Here is a 16,722-nt window from a genome sequence, read left to right as displayed (position 1 = left end):
GGGCAACTGTCTACTAGCTCCATCTGGTACGCAGGCTGAGACCCTACCTGCCTGTGTACTATCTCATCAAAGTGGTGCATGCTCTGGTTATCTCCCGCTTGGACTACTGCAATGCGCTCTACGTGGGGCTACACTTGAAGGTGACCCGGAAACTACAACTAATCCAGAATGCGGCAGCTAGACTGGTGACTGGGAGTGGCCGCCGGGACCACATAACACCGGTCCTGAAAGACCTACATTGTCTCCCAGTACATTTCTAAGCACAATTCAAAGTGTTGGTGCTGACCTTTAAAGCCCTAAACAGCCCCGGCCCAGTATACCTGAAAGAGCATATCTCTCCCCCCCCCCAATTGTTCAGCTCAGACACCGAGGTCCAGCGCCGAGGGCCTTCTGGTGGTTCCCTCACGGCAAGAAGCGAAGTGACAAGGAACCAGGCAGAGGGCCTTCTTGGTAGTGGCACCCTCCCTGTGGACATCCCTTCAGATGTCAAGGAAATAAACTACTATCTGGCTTTTGGAAGACATCTGAAGGCAGCCCTGTTTAGGGGAGTTTTAAATGTTTGATGTTTTATTGTATTTTAAATATTTTGTTGGAAGCCGCCCAGAGTGGCTGGGGAAACCCAGCCGGATGGGCGGGGTATTATTATTATTATTATTACTACTACTACTACTACTATTATTATTATTGATCTGGGTGCAGTGTAGGGTGCAGTGTAGAGGAATTGCTGACAGCAAGATGCAGTCAAGTTCAAGTAAGGTGGTCATATTCAAGGTGATTCTTCCCAAACACCAAGTGCTGTCAGATTCAGCATTGGTAACTGCTGCAATTCCAGCTTGGGTTATGTGACACCAGGAGCTTTTATGCTCGCCCTCAGCACTGTTGTGACCCAGCCCCTGACCCCCCAGTTACTGAAACCCAGAGTCCCTGAATCCATCAGAAATAGAATTTGAAAGAAAACTCTTTACAGGCCTTTCTGAAGAAGAGGATGCTGCCCTCACACTCTGAACCACTGGGGTCAGTTGCAAAAGACAGTAGGGCTCTTGCGCCATTAATAATCGTGCGGAAGAAGGAATGTCTGCTTGTTGTGCAAACTACACCTGCTGAATTTTCCTTTCACATAATTACTGTCAATTGTGGGACAGTGCTCTGGGAGTCATCAAGATTTGGGATTTGGCTGGCTATTGATGGATCTCAATTCTTTCAAAGTTTCCTTGGATGCTGTGCTGATGGGCTCTCACCAGCTGCTTGTAAGCAGGCTCTCCATGTCTTGATTCATACATTCAGCATTCTTCCCCTGCAAGTAACCTCATTCCCATAGCCTCATGCAAGAATGTATGAGTCGTTTCACGTCAGTGCCTGATCTTGCAGAGCACCCACTCTCTGGATTCCCTTCCTTTTTTGAAAGAGAAACCCTTCCCAAGCAGGGCCTCAGTCTCTTGCCATCAGCTATCAGACCAGAACAACCTTCTCACACATGGGCTACCCCATGGGGGCCTCTCCATGTGGGTGCTCGGAGTTGTTAGGGCTACAAATTGATGGTATGCTGTTGAGGTTCCAGGTTGAATGGCTTGCTGAGCTATGATGTGCCTTTAGGCTCTGTATTTAAGATAACTTTACCCACCCATGCAGTCCATTGGCCTCTCCTCCATGTTGAAGAACTATATGAAGTTCCAGGTCAGGCTGTATTGTGATCCACAGGGATGTCCACCACAAATAGGGGTGATAGTCCACAAAACCGGAGGTCAGAAGTTCCTGGCTGTACAGGCAAAAGCACCCAAGTTGTGAGTTCAGCATCATAGATAAAACTTCTAAAGCAACACATCCAAGTTGTTTCAGCAAGAGCCTAGAGCAACTGGCTGAGTTTTATAGCAGGTCTACATAGTAGTGGACTGGAAGCCCCACCCACCAAGTTCTGCCTCATGTAGTTAAAGGGCCAGAGTCTCCTGCTGCAGTCAAGGTAATGGGGTTCCCAGCTGTGGAGATCTCTCTTCAAGGTTCTCTCACCTTGATCTCCTGGGGTGTCTGTGAACCAGCCGTCAGATTTCCCAGTGGATTCTGCCTCTGTGGAGTCCTCATGTTGTAAGATCACGGCAGGCTGGGACTATGCCTGAGTGAAAGTACTTTCCACTATGCCTGCTTGACTGAAAGGTCTTCATCCTGACTCTCAGTTCTTTGCTTTGCATGGCCAGTTGTGACAGTGGGATAATTTTAAATGTATGGACCAGGGCCACGAAACGTCCTGTCCATGCTTCTCACTATCACATTATATAAAACCTACATTAAAGATTACATGCAGTTTATTATATTTAATTAAAACAACATGACTGTAAGAAAGAAAGGATGTTTGATGTTTTGTTTCATTTCCTTAGAGTGGTAGCATTGTAAGGATGCTCCTACAAAACTGAAGAAAGAATTGGGGAAACCTGAGATTCTTTGGTGCTCTGAAATGAGGGTCCAGGGTGGGATAAGCAAATCCCTGCTGAGCAGTGAGGGGCAATGCTTTGGCAAAAGGGTGTCCTGTCATTCCTACCAAGTTCTCATTTGACATAATGCAGCGGAGAGCATGAGACTCATGTTTCTCACCCCAGTTTCTCTGTGGGAGTCTGTCCTGGTTTGTATCACCACACATTGCAGAAGTGTCACATTCAGGTCCCTAACATCATTTTCCGAGTTTGGCTTGCAGTGCCCCTCATTATGAAAGTTGATATGACAACTCTGTTGCTCTGCATACAAATCTATGTACTCTCCAGTCCTGCAGAAGCTATTTTGACCCTCCTTGTCTATATATACAAAAGTCAAAGGAACACACGTTGTTGGCGGTTTGTGTCACTCCTCTTGCAAGTCCACAGCACTTAGAGTTGTGTGTGTGTGAGAGAGAGAGCTTCAGAAGACAGAACTCCCCTAAATATTCAAAGCCAATGGCATGAGCAGCTCTACTGAAAGGTATAGCAGGCAAAATTATTGGCTCTTCCTCATGTGTACACATATATAGATATAGACACTCCCAGCCCTAGACATTTGTGTCATCTTACATTCTTGGAAGATTGAATTAAGGTCACGGATAACAAGCTGCAATAGGACGACATTTGCTGGTGCATCTTGTCCATTTCGTTGCTGTTGCCAGTTGTCATGTAGTCAGCTCGTAAGGCTATGAGCTCAACGTTTTTTAAAAAAGAGATTCTATCACAGCAGCCAACAAACTCAAGTAAACAGCGTATTGGCATGCAAATTAGCACAATTTTATTCAGGAACCTGGTCAGGTATTTGGGTCTTCTTGCCATTAAAGCATGTTCCTGGGCATATGGAGCAAGATCCAAGCCTATGGCAGTCATGCTCTGAACACAGCTGGAAGAAATGTGACTGCAAGGTGAATTTTATTTCATCTACTATATTTATATTCAGGCTTTCCTCCAAGGGGCCCAATGTACTGTATACAATCCCCACTCATTTCATTCACAAAAACCCTGTGAGGTAGATTAAGCTGAAAGGCAGCTTGAGGTCACTTAGTAGGCCTTTATTACCCTGTAGTAGAATTGCTTGAATACCCAACGCTTCTGGTTTAAATGTGTGTTTTTTAGTGTATGTCATTTATCCCAATCCAATCATTGTAAGCTGCCTCAACAAGTCCTTAAATTTCACAACAGAGTCCTAATAGTTCTTCTGCTGTTTGCAGCCAGGTGCTAAATTTTAGCACAATGGAAAACTGAAGTGGTTTGTTTAAGCAGAAACTGGAACATTGTGAGAAGGGCAAGAGGACTTTAGAGTGGTCACTGCACTGAGCCAAAGTAAGGCAGATGCTCTCTTTTCTGGAGCTGGTTCTCTGCTTGGAGTGTTGGTTTCATCCCATTTTCGGAAGGTGCTCTCTTATGAAGTACTGTACTTATGAGAAGTACCTTTGATTTTTGTCTTTAAAACAGAATGCAGAGTTTTGGCTCACGTGCTTTCCTTCAAAAGCACACAACTAGTCTTCCTCTTCCTCTTTCTGATTACACTTGTCTTCTCAAATTATTCATATTCTAAAAGGTAAGCAAGTGTTTTCATGTGCTCTGGCTTTCGTCATGGTGTTCCATGTGTCAGAAGCGGTTTAGTCATGCTGGCCACATGACCCAGAAAGCTGTCTGTGGACAAACACCAGCTCCCTCAGCCTGAAAACAATATGAGCGCCGCAACTCTAATCGCCTTTGACTGGACTTAACCGTCCAGGGGACCTTTATCTTTTACCTTTATTCATATTTTAACCTAAGTAATTGACCCCCCATTTTTTCTGTTTATCTTCTTTGTTTCATATATATTAGTATTATAGATTGAACATTGTGGGCTAAGGTTAGATCTACCATTTCGTTCTGTTGTTGGATGAACTGGTTGAGAAAATTATGCTCTGTTGTATTTCTATTCTGTGTACAGTATTTGGTTTTAAACCACTGATTATTTTGTTGCATCTGACATAGGGAATGCAATGACTTCTAGGCTTTTACAAACCCAGCTATGTGGCCATATACGCAACACACATGTAAAACACATGACTTCCCCCCAAATACTGGGGGGAACTGGGAACAGAAGGGTGCAGGAATCTGTGGCTCTGTGGGGAGCAAACTAGTTCCCAGGATTCTGAGAGCCAGTGTGGTATGTGGTGAAGAGCGGTAGTCTTGTAATCTGGTGAACCGGGTTCGGGTCTCTGCTCCTCCACATGCAGCTGCTGGGTGACCTTGGGCTAGTCATACTTCTCTGAAGTCTCTCAGCCTCACAGAGTGTTTGTTGTGGGGGAGGAAGGGAAAGGAGAATGTTAGCTGCTTTGAGACTCCTTCGGGTAGTGATAAAGTGGGATATCAAATCCAAACTCTTCTTCTCGGGAAGCCATGTGATTTAAATATATGGTGTTGATGATGTGACCATATTTTCATACCACTAAATGCAAAATCATACCTCTAAATGAGACCTCATACATGATGATGCTTCTATGCTGAGTCTTCTATGCTGAGTTGTTATATTTCTGTTTTCTGCAGATGTTTGTTTTTCTTATAGTTCAGTGATGTGTGACACATCTCACCCTTGCGGAGAGCCTAGGGCAGCAGCAAACAGCAAGCCCTTACTAGTTGTAACCTGCACAAGCAACAAAAGGTTAGCATCATTAGACCAGAACTGCCTGCTGGGCGAAGTGGAAGAATTGTGACGCAGCCTGTGATCCTAACAGCACAGGTGGAGCGAAATAGATTTTTTGCAAGCCATCCATTTGCAGAGTCAAGAATGTGCGATTGGTTTGCAACCCTGCAAATATGCGGCACAGAGTAATTGCCAGATGTGATTCTCTGTGAAGTCCAAAGGGCAAAAGATTAAGTGGAGAGGATTTGTAAGTCTGCCATAAGATTTTAAATCCTCCCAACTTATCACAGCAGGTGAATGCAGAACCCTGCTAGGCTATGGAAGCACGAGACCACCATCTAGTGGCCATGTGTGCATGCCTTATATCCTCTCTGTAAAGTTGGAAGGAATCAGAATCTGGTCACATCCACATCATACATTCAAAGCACGACTTCTCCCAAAGAATCATGGGGACTGTAGTTTGTTGAGGGTACTGGGAATTCAGGATTCTTTGGGGGAAGCCCCAAAGAAAAGGGATAGTGTGGATTTGACCTTTCAGTGAAGACATTTGCAAGATGCACAGTAGGCCTAATACATGACAGCAGAAAAGGCATATACTGTATTTGCACTGGTTTTTTAAAAATCTGCTATATTGTAAACAACTTGCAGAAGGGACCTTGTTTAGGAGCACAATGGAGGTGACTGTAAGATCTTTTCCTCATTCCCTGCCTTAAAACTCACGCTGAAACTGCAAAGGACAGCCTCAAAAGGGCATAGACCACTGAGAACTCTCCAGGGGGAGATTTGGGAATCTGAGAGGCATCCATCATTTCCTCTGATTGTGAAGGAAGAAGATAGAAGCATCTTAATGGGTTGAGAGGAACAGAGAGCCACTTTTTCAAGGGGGGGGGAGCAAATGGTGCTGGAGAATCTCACAACTTTCACAGATGAGAGCAAGGATGTGGAGTATGGAATCCTGATTTTTCCTGGTTGTTAGGGAGTTTCAGGTTTGGTTCTGATTCTCCAGTGTTTACTGTGTATTTGTTTCCCACTGAATCTGTTTGCCACTATTGGGATATGTACCAGGAGAAAAGGGACGCAGGTGGCGCTGTGGGTTAAACCACAGAGCCTAGGGCTCACTGATCAGAAGGTCGGCGGTTCGAATCCCCGCAACAGGGTGAGCTCCCGTTGCTCAGTCCCAGCTCCTGCCAACCTAGCAGTTTGAAAGCACGTCAAAGTGCAAGTAGATAAATAGGTACCGCTACAGCGGGAAGGTAAATGGCATTTCCGTGCGCTGCTCTGGTTTGCCAGAAGTGGCTTTGTCATGCTGGCCACATGACCCGGACAGGGGTCCCTTTACCTTTACCAGGAGAAAGGGCTGGATTGCAGGAGTGTGGGAAATATAAGGCAGTCAAGATGTGTACACTATGCGTGTGAAGAAGGGGGGCAATACATTTCTCAGAATCCAATAGGTGAGAGGTTGAAATCTGTCATTAGAGCTCCCTCCCCATCTCAGGATACACCATGTTTCATTCACTTGCTTTGAAGATTTTGCATTACATGGATATACTAAAACTGTGACTGTCCATTCATTGATGGACTAAAATGCCCATCATCCCTGACCAGCTTATTACATGAGCAGCATCAATGCTACTTAAATGCCGCATTCTCTCATTATCTTAGACAGGCAGCTTAGCACAATGCAGAGTCATTTTGTCTGAATGTAACAGCATCGGCTAAGTGTGAAGATGTTTGGGGATCACACTGTGGAAGAAACTGAAAATGAAAGAGGCAAATGAAGGCAACGGTTAAAGTGCGTATCAGAAATTTATTCCTCAGCACAAGCAGTTGTAAAGTGACTTTTAACTTCAAAAATAAAATGAAATAAAAATATTTCCAAAAGAACAGAACAAGTTCTCTTACTGCTTGAGATGTACAGCCCTGTGTATTTCAGGATGTTGCTGGCAGGTTCATTTCTTGGGTGTGAAATTTGAACACCCTCCCGGAGAAACAAGAGAGCTGCCAGTCTAAATAGCAAACAATGACAAGATATCTGACAAAGGGTAACATGAAGATTTCACTGGTGTGGTTTCCAGCTGGGTTGTGTGCGACTGTGAAAATGAAAATGACAGAAGCCTCATCAAGAGCTCCTCCAAATGCCTTGCTCCCAACTCTTGTTCTGTATTCTAGCTCCTGGTATTGCTTCCTAAGCTGTTCTGAATTCTAGCATCTTGTTTCACTTCCTAAGCTGTAAGATTGGACTTGGAACCTTTCTAGAGCAGTGTTTCCCAACCAGTGTGCCTCCAGATGTTTTGGGACTACAACTCCCATCATCCCTAGCTAGCAAGACCAGTGGTCAGGAATGATGCACACTGGTTGGGAAACACTGTTCTAGAGCACAGACTGGCTCAACAGGGGCTGTCATGTAGAACAGAGCCACTGGATTCCTTCCTCTAGTGTGCTCCCTTCTCAGGCTTCTTGCAAAGAGGCTTCCTTCCCCCCCCCCACCATTTCACACCTCTTCTTAAACTATGAAAACCTGTGCTAGGCAGAAGGAATGGGAAGAGCCTATCTTCTACATTCTCATGGTGCCCGGCACCCGTTTTCAAAGGTAAGCCTATCACTACCCTGATCTGTACTTCCTGCCTGTACTAAGCCTTTCCATGAAGGCTCTTGGTGAAAGGGCACCAAGAGAGGTTTTTTGCCTTTGGTTGCTGCAGAGCAAGCCGTGCCAGGCCAGGGAGGTTCTGCTATCATCACTACAGTGCTTCTTGCAGTCAAGCAGCTGTTAAACACACAGGAGGCTCAAAAGAGTCAGAAACTAGCAACCTGCATTTCACAGCACAGCAGCTTTGAGAAGTATGTCTCAGTGGTCAACACCCTCCTCCCCAGCCCCAATTTTGCTAGGTCTCAACACTCAAACTTGGCTGCATGAGGTCAACAGGACTACACGGAGGCTGAGGCCTCCCAATTTTTTTTGAACTTGGGCCTAAGTACATATCTGGATGTGGAAACAACACATTACAAACCACCCTTGTGCTCCATCTGTCTCCCTCTTGAATGACAGGTTTGCATTCTTCAGACTTAGCATTCTTCAGACAATGTTAACCAGTATTTCATATCTACTCTTCCTTGAACCTACCGGTATCCATCCTCTTGCATTTGGAGCCCCACCTCAACCATCAACGCCTGCTGAAAGGATAACTTCCTGCAACAGACAGCTGAGTTCAGGCCTGTGTTCTTCGACACTGCATCTCAAGATGTTGTTGGCCTCCAACACCCATCATCTCTTACAGTTGGCTAAGGTGGCTGGGAATGATGGGAGTTTGTAGCCCAACAATATCTAGACTCCATCTACAAAGCTGAAGAAGATAAGGGTGCACCAAACTGTTACGATAACAGGCAGTGACAGGGGATTGGCTCTTTGGGATCACCTGACTCCCAGATCAGGAGCATTCTCATATATACAGTATATATGTATTTTTGTGTGTGTATCTTCTCCAACCAGCAGGGAGTAAGGAATCGGCATCTCAGCTGCTGTTTGAGCCTCATAATAACTGGCCCAAACATATACATGATGCATTGATTTCAAATGGCAGACATGCTTTTCTCCATGCTACAAGCCTTATTCAGCCGCTCAGTCTCCTCTTGTGCAAACGCATAGGGCTCTAAATCACATGGGGAGCCTCCCCACTTAAGAACTTCACCCCCCAAAAACTCACGAGTGGCTCTAAACTGTGCAGCAATGATACATTACAGGAGGCCGTAGGCCTAGTCAATTCCACCTGCTTCGGGGGATGCATAAAACACCCCAAGCACATCCTGGGCAGTTCTTCCAGCAAGCTGCCTGTTCTACTATCCCTTCCTGGCTTTGAGTAGATATAAAACTCCTAGCCATCCCTTCTCTCCCTGCTAGCTTTCATTGACCTGGGAGAGTCTACAAAAACTGGCCCTGGAATTGCATTTCCAGTTGCTAGCTTGTCAGACATTGGACCAAACATCTGAGGTACAGGAACGCCTTAAAACTCTGTCCTGTGGACTCTGAAAACCACTCCCACACTTGTTCACACATTCCTCCCTCCCACTTACAGTGTCCTATTCTAGCAAGAGATTAATGTCAAACCTTGCACTCCAAAATTCCACACTTGGTCTTCCTTTCATTTTTCTGAAAGGATTCTCCTTCTCTGGTGCTTCGACACACAACATTGTCTTTTCAGCCCTTGCAGTCCTGCACAGCCTCTCGTTCGGCTGTTCAGAGGAGGACCAGGAAACTTTGAGAAATTTGTGTCTCCTGTCTCATTTAATTATGTAGCAAATGGCACACACATCTGTGTCAACCAATTGCTTTCAAACTTTCTATCTGACTTATATGTTGAAGAAGCAGATGATTCTGGGGCATAGTCTTGGGGCATTTCAAGAGAGAACAGCATGTTACAAGGCAAATGCCATGCCTGGCAGTCGTCGTATTTGCTTCATAATGCTAATGTGGAGGCAGAGTCATAACACAGGGACATTGAGGAAATGCCTGCCAAGCCTTTCCTGTAAATGCAAGAGAGAAAGTGATTTTCTGATGTGAACCACCCTGGGATCTTCAGATAAATGGCCATATACAAATTTAAGAAATAATAACAACAATTTGCATTTCCTTGGAAAATTTTGGCTGTGCTACAGCATTGCTCTCAGTTAAGGCAGGGCAAAAACTGGGTCTCTTATGCCTAGCACAAGCGGAAACTTGCAATACATCACTGGCTGCCTCCCCAAGGAACTCACAACAAGCTTCCAAGACAATCCTGTTGGGAAGAGAGTGATGAAAACTTTGAATTTGTGGGCTATAGCAGGCAGATGTTGAGAGACAATTAGGAGACTCCATCCATGCCTCTGCGACTGCTTCTTTTCCACCTTACCACCATGCTCAGGGCTTCTGGATGATGAGGCGAGGAGCTGTTCTCAAAGATAAAAATGCACTTGCTTACAGCTGCACAGCACTGCTTTTCCTAGGGCGGTTATGAATCTTGCTGCTACGTGAATGGCAAACCCTTCTATCGTTGCTACTTTTCTCCTGTTCCAGCCACACACAGTTAAATCCCTTGGAAATGTTGCAAGTCCAAAAAATGGATAGTTCAGGGATTCGGAAAAGGAGGCTGCTTGCCCCCCATTTGGTTTCATTGTCCTAATTTACAGGAACTCAACTTAAACAGAAAAGGAGGGGGAGGGGGAGGTGCTAAAGGTAACTATTCTGTTCAAACGCCTGCCTTGCGTCTGTGGGCCATCTCATCTCATCACACAGCAGCAAACCTGGGTTTGCCACAAAGTGGGCACTCAGAAGTGAGCTGCAGCCAATTGTAGCTCTCTGGTGGGTGCACTTTTAGGATGAACTGCTGCATTTACACTTTAAATTAATAGATGTATGCGCCCCCCAAAAACCCCTTAGGTGTACACCTAAAAAATCACGACGTGTGAAGAAGCCCACTGATGGGGATGGGGAAGCGCTATTTCTCTTTCACTGGTGACCAGAACTTGGTCTCCAGGTATGTGCCTGCATCCCAGTTTGCGCAGCTGAGAACCTGGGTCTCGCTACATGGAAACTGGAGGATGAGGAGGGTCGGCTTGGGGAAGGCCCCCTGCCTGGCTGGCTGAGGTCAGGGGAGCTTAGATACTGTGTGGGAGCCACCTGGAAGGGCCCCGGGGAAGCGGGTGCAGAGATGGAGGTCATTTCTGTCCTCCACATAGGCTCATCCAACGTGGTGGCAGAGCGGGGGGCCAGCACTGTAGGGGCCAGGCTGCTGGAAGCTGGCGCTGGAGCAGGTGTGGAGAAGCGGCGGATCTCATAGGTCCGGGCTGTTTTCACAGGCACTTGCTTGGCTGGGGTGAAAGACAGGCTGGATTGCTGGGCTGCCTGGCTTGCGGAGGAGGCCTGGACGTCAGAGCCTGGCACATCCCCGAAGCAGAACATGGCGGACTTCAGCTGGTACGGCTGGTGCCGCATGAAGTCGATGGCCTTGATCCCCGATTTCTGGCTGGGCCCCTTTTTCGCTTTGCTCTCTGCCTTGCTGGCTTGTGACCTGCTGGCTCCCAGGGGATAAAACGGAGAGAGCAGTGGGTTGTAACCGATGGGGGGTGGGGCGCGGATGTTGGGGGAGTACTTCCAGGAGGGAGGCAGGGAAGGGGTCGGGGATGGGGTCCTGGCCTTTGGGGCCGGTGATAGAGCAGACTCCACGACAAACTTGTCCATGCGGCTCTGTCGCTTGGCAAAGAGCTCTGCCCCTTTCCCCTTCAAATGGGATATGTCGTTGGCAGAGGAGGAGCCGTTCACCAGTCCACCAGAGGCCTTTGACTGCTGGGGCTTAGGAGCTACTGGGGGTGGGGTCCTGAACTTCCGGCCCGAGGCTTGCATGAAGTTGCAGGCTTCAGCCCCCAGGCTGAGGAAGTCCTCCTCGGGCCCAGACTCAAAGCCTGTCCCGTGGTGGTCTCCTTTGGGTTTTTCGTCCAGGTTCTGCACTAGAGACAGCAACTCAGGGTTGGGGGAATTCTTCTTCTTCTCCTCCACAGTCTTGAACATGGGCTTCTTGCTGCTCCTCCGGCGAGCCTCCTGCAAGATTCCCGTTCTGGGAGCCGGAACTGCAACTCTCTGTTCCCTGGAGGCAAAGGGCTCAGAAGCAGGCCGTGAGATGGCTGGCACTACAGCAGTGTAGGGCTGGGAGAGGGGCTGCTGTTGGACTGGGCTGATGTACAAAGTTGAAGAAGCCATCTCTTGGCCTTGGGAAGGCAGCAATGGCGGTGGTGTAGCAGCGACAGCCTCTGCAGCTGGCTTAGAAGGTGCTGATAGGTATATGGAAGCTGTGGAGGTTCGGGCTGTGTTGGAAGGTGGCTTGGCCTCCGCAGAACTTCCAGCCCCTGAGAGTTGCACCAACGATGGAGGGGTTGGGATATACAGAGACACAGAGGTACTTGCTGGGCCACTAGGCTGCACTGCCATGGGAGCGGCAGGAAGCAGAGTGGTCCCTGGAGTGACAGGGGAGAAAGGAGGCACCACTGTTCTCTGTCCACCCAAACTCTCGCTGCTTTTCCTTGGCGCAGATGGTCTGAACATGACAGAGGAAGTCATAGGACGTTGCCCGGGAAAACCTGGAGTAAAAGGTCGGGCAGATCTGTTGAAGATGCTGGTGGCACTTGGCGAGTTCTGGGCGCCCACTCCTCCTCCTCCGAAGATGCCTGATGGAGACTGGAGCTGAGCTGGGCTGGGTGATGGCAGCTGGCTAGAGACCTGCACAGCTTCTAAGTGGACACTCAGAGGGGCCCTTTCTGCCTTCTGTGGAGTGGGTACTTCATTGTGTAACACGTTATGTGCTTGAAGGACAGGTGGAGGTGGGGGCTGTTCTTCTGGCTCATGAGTAGCGACTCTCTCCACAGTATGTTCACCAGCCTTCTGCCTTTGCTGCTCAAACAACTGTGCCCCCCTGCCTGATGCTCCGCTGAGGCCTTGCTGAGCCTGGTCCTGCTCGTGGGCAGGAGGCCCCTTGGGCTTCTCAATGTCAAGGTAAGTATTGTCCCAGTCTGAGTGGTTTGTTAGGCTCCGGGCATCAGAGAAGCCTTCCTCGTCAAACTCAGATTCGCTGGTTGGGAAGACACCGTCCTCTTCGTCATAGCAGCGGTCTTCATCAACGCTTCCGAAGCTGACCAGGGTGTACTTCTTTGCCCTCTGGCGGCGTTTTTTGAACATCAGGACACCCTTGGAATGGGGGTTGGGCGCATCTGTCAGCAGGGATGCAATGGTTCGGCATTTGGTTTTGGCTTCTTTCACATTCTTTTCCTGCATACTTTCACTGCGATGAAGCTCTGCAAGGAACAGTGACAAAAAGAGAGGCACAGTCAGGATACTGTGGGGAATCTGGCTGGAAAGCCAAGCCTGCCTTATCTGATCATGTTCATATGGGAGAGGAGGATGTGTAAAATACAGTACTTATTCACACTGTGCATAGTAAACTATGGAACTTTCTTCCACAGGAGGCAGTGGTGTCCACCAACTTGGATGGCTTTAAAGGTAAAGGTAAAGGTACCCCTGACTATTAGATTCAGTCACGGACAACTCTGGGGTTGCGGCACTCATCTCGCTTTATAGGCCGAGGGAGCCGGCGTTTGTCCGCAGACAGCTTCCGGGTCATGTGGCCAGCATGACTAAACCGCTTCTGGCGAACCAGAGCAGCGGAGGGAAATGCCGTTTACCTTCCTGCCATATCGGAACTTGACATGCTTTCGAACTGCTTGACATGCACTTGACATGCTTTCAAACTGCTAGGTTGGCAGGAGTAGGGACCGAACAATGGGAGCTCACCCTGTTGCAGGGATTTGAACCGCCGACCTTCTGATCGGCAAGCCCTAGGCTCTGTGGTTTAGACCGCAGCGCCACCTGCATCCCTCTATGGATAGCTTTAGAAGAGGATTAAACAAATTTGTGAAAGAGAAGGTTATCAACAGCTATTAACCATGATGGCTATGCTTTGCCTCCCAAAGCAGAGACTGTATCCTTCTGAATATCAGTTGTTGGAAACCACAGGAGAGGAAAGTGCTCTTGCCCTCAGGTCCTGCTTGTGGGCTTCTCACATGCATCTAGCAGGCCTAGATCAGGCATCCCCAAACTTCGGCCCTCCAGATGTTTTGGTCTACAATTCCAATCATCCCTGACCACTGGTCCTGTTAGCTAGGGATCATGGGAGTTGTAGGCTAAAACATCTGGAGGGCCGCAGTTTGGGGATGCCTGACCTAGATGATTCCAGCAACCTCTTCTTATGTTCTTAAGAGTTACCTATCAACATGAGGAATATTATTGCCCCTCCTGTTAACTATTACCAGTACTGTGCCAGGCATTCAGGTAATGTGGGTATATCAGAGCTGGCTGGATAGGGGGAAATATAAAAAACTTCTTACATTGGCTCTTCCAGTTTGGATCTGAGGTTTGGACAAAACTCAAGGTGACAATTTCTCACTGCCTGTGGTAGTCCAAGACAGGTTTCATAGGACTGAGGCCTCTACACACACAGAGTTGAGTAGAGTGTACCACCATGTCAGGCTCCAGGTGGGTGACTTTGAGATGCTCCCCCACAAACAGCTTCCAGGAAGAAGAAACACCTCCTCCCCTGGCAGACCAAAGTAAAAGGTGCCTTCCAACTCTATAATTCTATGATTCTTGCTCAAATAGCCCCCTTCCTGCGCTGTGCTAGTTTTCTAATAGAATGTAAACCACTTTGAGTGGTATATAAATTCAAACAAACAAACAAATGTAAAACAGCATGTAAAAATATGATCTTCCATTTGCAGATGCAGTCATACCTCATGTTACGGACACTTCAGGTTATGCGCTTTTGGGTTGAGGACTGCGGGAAACCCGAAAGTATTGGAACGGTTTACCTCTGGGTTTCACCACTCGCGCATGTGCAGAGGCGCCAAATCGTGCCGGCACAGACACGGGGCTTCAGAATGTGAACGCGGCGGGTTGCGGACATGCCTCTGTCACGGATCACGTCCGCAACCCGAGGTTCCACTGTATCTGAAACTATATTTTTCTGCCACCTCGTTTTCTTCCATGTGCTGCTCGAGCACAAGTGTCCTCTACTCCAGCACAGAGAAGCATAGTATGTGTGTTTGTGTGAGAGAGAATTTAAGTGGGGATGAGAGGGTGGGTGGGTAGGAGGAGAGAGGTCAGTAGACAACAAGCCAAGGATGTGCTGCAAGGAGAGAGCACATGATGGGAGCCACGAGCAGATACATGATTCCAAACACATTTAATCACCTCAAAGAAGAAAATGATGCCTTGTCAATTGCAGTCAAGGCTAGCATCCATCTCCATTACTCTGCTGAAGGGTTTCTAAAATCTGAGGGGGTAACTTGATGGAAAACATTTAAAATAAAAACGGGAAAAAATATTTTTCTGATGGATCTTTCTTGACATTTAATCAATGGTCCAAGATAACCATAGTGAAACATTTTCAAGTGCGAGACTTAAATTGACTGTAAAACTATTCTTAATGAAAATTAACTCCAGTGTAGTCGGTGTGTACATTCCGTTTCTTGTCTCTCCCTCATCATGCATGAACAGTATTCATAGGAGACATTAAAAAAATAAATAGGAAGGATTCTCAAACACATTTTTAATGTCATGTTTAAAATGTCCTAAGAGAAAAGGCAGGATTTCCTGCTTCAGCCTCCTCTCATTTTTTCCCTCCTTCTCCTGCCTTTGCTGCTCCATCCATTCTAGAACAACATCAAACCTGTGGTTACGTAAAATACACTCAACAAACACACAAGACGTAACCAGCTGTGCTCTTACATAAATAAAATATATTATTCGCTATATCATATCAAATACTTATAGACTTCAACAGAAGTAACTCAAAGTTCAACCAAGTAAGCAGAAGACCCAGTAGATCAGTTAATTCACAGATCAGTTCATTCACGAGGTCCATACATGTACTAGTGTCTATTCCACCTGTGTCTTTGTATGTTCCTAAAGTCCAAACAATCCACATGTGAGCTTGTTACAGTTCCACAGAATCCTTTCACAGAGTCTACACAAGGATTTCTGGAATATTGGCCTTGTTTCGCTGTCCTGGGCTTCATCAGTTGTACAAGTTCATATGTGTAGTTGCAACTACTACTGTGCCACAAGATCCACAATCTTATTACATCGCATATGAACTTGTACAATTGATGAAGCTCAGGATGGTGAAACAAGGCCAATATTCCGGAAATCCTTGTGTAGACTATGTGAAAGGATTCTGTGGAACTGTAACAAGCTCCCATGTGGATTGTTTGGACTTTATGAACACACAAAGACACATGTGGAATAGAAACTAGTTCATGTATGGACCCTGTGAATGAACTGATCTGTGAATGAACTGATCTACTGGGTCTTCTGTTTACTCCGTTGAACTTTATGAGTTATTTCTGTTGAACTCTGTAAGTTACTGGTATTTGATATGATATAGTGAATAATATACGTCTTGTGTGTTTGTTGTCCATCCATTCTAGAGGCACAACCACTGAGATACAGGGTGTTCTGGAATGTTATCCATTCTCCTGTCGGGCACAGAGAAGGTCAAGATGAGTGGCAGACAAATCTGTGGGAACAGACAGTGCTGAAGATACCAACAGGGCTCTATACACCTCATAAAAAATAATGGAATGTACGAAGTACAATGGAAACAATAGTTGAAATTCCAATAAACCTTAAATTTTCTGTGTTTAATAATCATGTAAGATCAGACCAAGGATCCATTTGGTTCAGCATCCTTTTTCCAAAGGTAGCTGTTTCCAGGAAGCCCAGGGATGAAGGCAGCATTGTTTGCCCTCCTCAACTCTGCATGTGGCGATCCCCAGTAGCCATCATGAACTAATAGCCAATGAGTTCTCTCTCCCCCATGAGTCACCCTCTCTAGTCACCCTCCAGAGCAAGCCTCTCCAAGGGGTCACCCCTACATTTTGTGGGAGCGAATTCCATAAATTCACTGTGCATCTTTTTTGAAGGCATGCTTCCTTTTCCTTGTCCTGAATCAACCACCAATTCTTTTCATTGGCACTGTTTTACCTTCTTTATGGCCATTATAGGTTAGTGAGCACATCAGGCAAATGGGCACTGCACAACTGACA

The 16,722-nt window shown here is 46.8% G+C and overlaps 1 protein-coding gene across 1 annotated transcript in view; it reads right to left on the bottom strand.

The window, feature by feature from the left end:
* Positions 1-6,887: 6,887 nt before the first annotated feature.
* Positions 6,888-16,722, bottom strand: part of SYNPO2L (synaptopodin 2 like) — a 37,974-nt gene continuing 28,139 nt past the window's right edge. Inside the window, exon 4 of the mRNA XM_035138046.2 lies at positions 6,888-12,915. Within this exon, the coding sequence (XP_034993937.1) occupies positions 10,580-12,915 (2,336 nt within the window). The 3' untranslated portion in view covers positions 6,888-10,579. The remainder of the gene's footprint in view (positions 12,916-16,722) is intronic.

Source organism: Zootoca vivipara, chromosome 5, assembly GCF_963506605.1.
Source record: "Zootoca vivipara chromosome 5, rZooViv1.1, whole genome shotgun sequence".
NCBI classification, from domain to species: Eukaryota; Metazoa; Chordata; class Lepidosauria; order Squamata; family Lacertidae; genus Zootoca; species Zootoca vivipara.
Note: the sequence above shows the minus strand (reverse complement) of the source record. Positions and strands in the feature narration are given on the sequence as shown.